Source organism: Calidris pugnax, unplaced genomic scaffold, assembly GCF_001431845.1.
Source record: "Calidris pugnax isolate Ruff unplaced genomic scaffold, ASM143184v1 scaffold896, whole genome shotgun sequence".
NCBI classification, from domain to species: Eukaryota; Metazoa; Chordata; class Aves; order Charadriiformes; family Scolopacidae; genus Calidris; species Calidris pugnax.
Genome location: NW_015091892.1, coordinates 86,515 through 89,231, shown reverse-complemented (window position 1 = coordinate 89,231; position 2,717 = coordinate 86,515). Strand labels below are relative to the sequence as shown.

The window sequence follows — 2,717 nt, the reverse complement described above, 5'->3', positions numbered from 1 at the left end:
TGCCCACCCTGGTTACCAATTCCCTGCTTTGCTGTAAAAACACCATGAATTTTTAACCCCGACAGCCCCGGGGTGGGTGCTGCTCCCCCAGCCCAGAGCTGTCCCGCTGTCATTAAGTTTTAATGAGGTGTGGGGACCCCCCCCTGAGTCCTGGTGGGGGGTTTGTCCCCTGAGCCCCCTCCGTCCTCCCCCCGCAGCCAGCAGAAGATCGAGCTGCCGGTGACGGAGAACGTGCAGACCATCCCACCGCCCTACGTGGTCAGGACCATCCTGGTGTTCGGCCGCCCCGGCTGCCAGCCCCAGTTCTCCATGTCAGAGCACATGAAGGTGGGTGGGTGGCCCCATCTGGAGCACTGGGACCAGTTCTGGGCTCCCCAGTTCCAGAAGGACAGAGAGGGGACAGTAAAGAGCTATGAAGATGATGAGGGGCCTGGAGCATCTCTCTGCTGAGGAAAGGCTGAGGGACTTGGGGGTTTTGAGTCTGGAGAAGAGAAGGCTGAGGGGGGATCTGATGAACATCTATAAATTCTTCAAAGGTGGGCGTCAGGAGGATGGGGCCAGTCTTTTTTCAGTGGGGCCCAGGGACAGGACAAGAGGAAATGGGCACAAACTTGAACATAAGAAGTTCCACCTCAATATGAGGAGGAACTTCTTCACCTTGAGGGTGGCAGAGCCCTGGAAGAGGCTGCCCAGAGAGGTGGTGGAGTCTCCTTCTCTGGAGACATTCAAACCCCACCTGGACACGTTCCTGTGGGACCTGCTCTGGCAGGGGGTTGGAGGAGATGATCTCCAGAGGTTTCTTCCAACCCCATGTGATTCTGGGATTCTGTCCCCCTGGATTCTCTCTCTCCGGGGTGAGCTCGGTGACTCCGGGTCCATCCCAACACCATTCCCTGCTTCTCCTCCTGCAGAAGATGCTGCAATGTCCCTACTTCTTCTTCGACGTGGTTTATATCCACAACGGGGTGGAGGAGAAGGACGACGAGACGAGCTGGAAGGTAAATACGGGACGGGGGGTGTCCTTCCTGGCGCCGTGTCACCTCGTCCCCACTCTGCCTGTCCCCTCATGTCCCCCCCCCCAGGAGATGTACGCCTTCTTCAGCAGCCTGGACACCAAAGGCACCAACTACAAGTACGAGGTGTCTCTGGCGGGGCCGGCCGTGGAGCTGCACAACTGCATGGCCAAGCTGCTGGCCCACCCCCTGCAGCGCCCCTTCCAGCCCCACGCCGCCTACGGGCTGCTGGGGGACGATGAGCCCCCCGAGGTGGAAGCCACCGTCTGAGAGCCCGGGGGGGGGACACACGGACACACACCAGGACAAGGAGGATTTTTTCCTGGGGGGGGAGATGGCCCACAAGGGTTGTGGCCGGTGTGACATGGGAGGGGGGAAAGAAAAGCGTGTCCCTGAACCGTGTGGTGCTGGTGCTGTGGGTCCTGCGGCGGGGCTGGGGGGGCTGCTGCTGCCCCACGGGGAGTGGGGGCCACTGGGTGGAGCTGGTGCAGGGAACTGGGAGCACTGGTGCAGGTTACTGGGAAGCACTGGGTGAACTGGTGCAGTTACCAGGAGGCACTGGGTGGAACTGGTGCATGGAACTGGGTGAACTGGTGCAGGTTACTGGGAAGCACTGGGTGAAGCTGGTGCAGGTTACTGGGAGGCACTGGGTGGAACTGGTGCAGGGCACTGGGATCACTGGTGCAGGTTACTGGAGCACACTGGGTGGAGCTGGTGCAGTTACTGGGAGGCACTGGGTGGAACTGGTGCAGGGCACTGGGAGGCACTGGGTGGAACTGGTGCAGGGAACTGGGAGCACTGGTGCAGGTTACTGGGGCACACTGGATGGAGCTGGTGCAGGGAACTGGGAGCACTGGTGGAGGTTACAAGGGCACACTGGATGGAGCTGGTGCAGTTACTGGGAGGCACTGGGTGGAGTTGGTGCAGTTACTGGGATGCTTTGGGTAGAATACGTGCAGGGCACTGGTGCAGGTTACTGGGAGACACTGGGTGGAACTGGTGCAGGTTACTGGGGCATGCTGGGTGGAGCTGGTGCAGTTACTGGGAGCAGTGGTGCAGTTGCTGGGAGACACTGGGTGGAACTGGTGCGGTTGCTGCGGAGGCACTGGGTGGAATGCCTGCAGGGCACTGGTGCAGGTTACTGGGGCTCACTGGGTGAACTGGTGCAGGTTACTGGGGCACGCTGGGTGGAGCTGGTGCAATTACTGGGAGGCACTGGGTGGAGCTGGTGCAGGTTACTGGGAGCAGTGGTGCAGTTGCTGGGAGGCACTGGGTGGAACTGGTGCAGGTTACTGGGATGCTTTGGGTGGAGCTGGTGCAGGTCACTGGGACGCACTGGGTGGAGCTGGTGCAGATTGCTGGGTGGAGCTAGTGCGGGTCACTGGGAGGCTCTGGGTGGAACTGGTGCAGGTTACTGGGTGGCACTGGGGGATGCTGGTGCAGGGCACTGGCAGCACTGGCGCAGGTTACTGGGAATCGCTGGGTGGAGCTGATGCCCTTACTGGGAGCGCTGGGCGATACCGGCGCCGGCCACTGGAGGGCGCCGCGGTTACCCTCCGACTGCTTCCTATTGGCCGCCCGCCCAGCCAATGAGCGGCGGCGGGACCGTGCGCGCGGGGGGTTTGAATGGGCGGGGGCGGGACGGGGCGCGCGTGCGCGGGGCGGCATGAACGGCGCGGGGCGGCGCGAGGCGTAAGGGGGGAC

General features: G+C 62.1%; 2 protein-coding genes across 2 annotated transcripts in view; both read left to right on the top strand.

Annotated features, from left to right (window-relative positions):
• BABAM1 (BRISC and BRCA1 A complex member 1) overlaps positions 1-1,410 on the top strand; it is a 3,306-nt gene extending 1,896 nt beyond the window's left edge. The window contains exons 5-7 of the mRNA XM_014962119.1: positions 195-327; positions 912-998; positions 1,083-1,410. Coding sequence (XP_014817605.1) covers positions 195-327; positions 912-998; positions 1,083-1,283 — 421 coding nt within the window. The 3' untranslated portion in view covers positions 1,284-1,410. The remainder of the gene's footprint in view (positions 1-194; positions 328-911; positions 999-1,082) is intronic.
• Positions 1,411-2,639: 1,229 nt separating this feature from the next.
• The window catches only part of ANKLE1 (ankyrin repeat and LEM domain containing 1), a 5,722-nt gene continuing 5,644 nt past the window's right edge, over positions 2,640-2,717 (top strand). The window contains exon 1 of the mRNA XM_014962113.1: positions 2,640-2,705. Within this exon, the coding sequence (XP_014817599.1) occupies positions 2,640-2,705 (66 nt within the window). The remainder of the gene's footprint in view (positions 2,706-2,717) is intronic.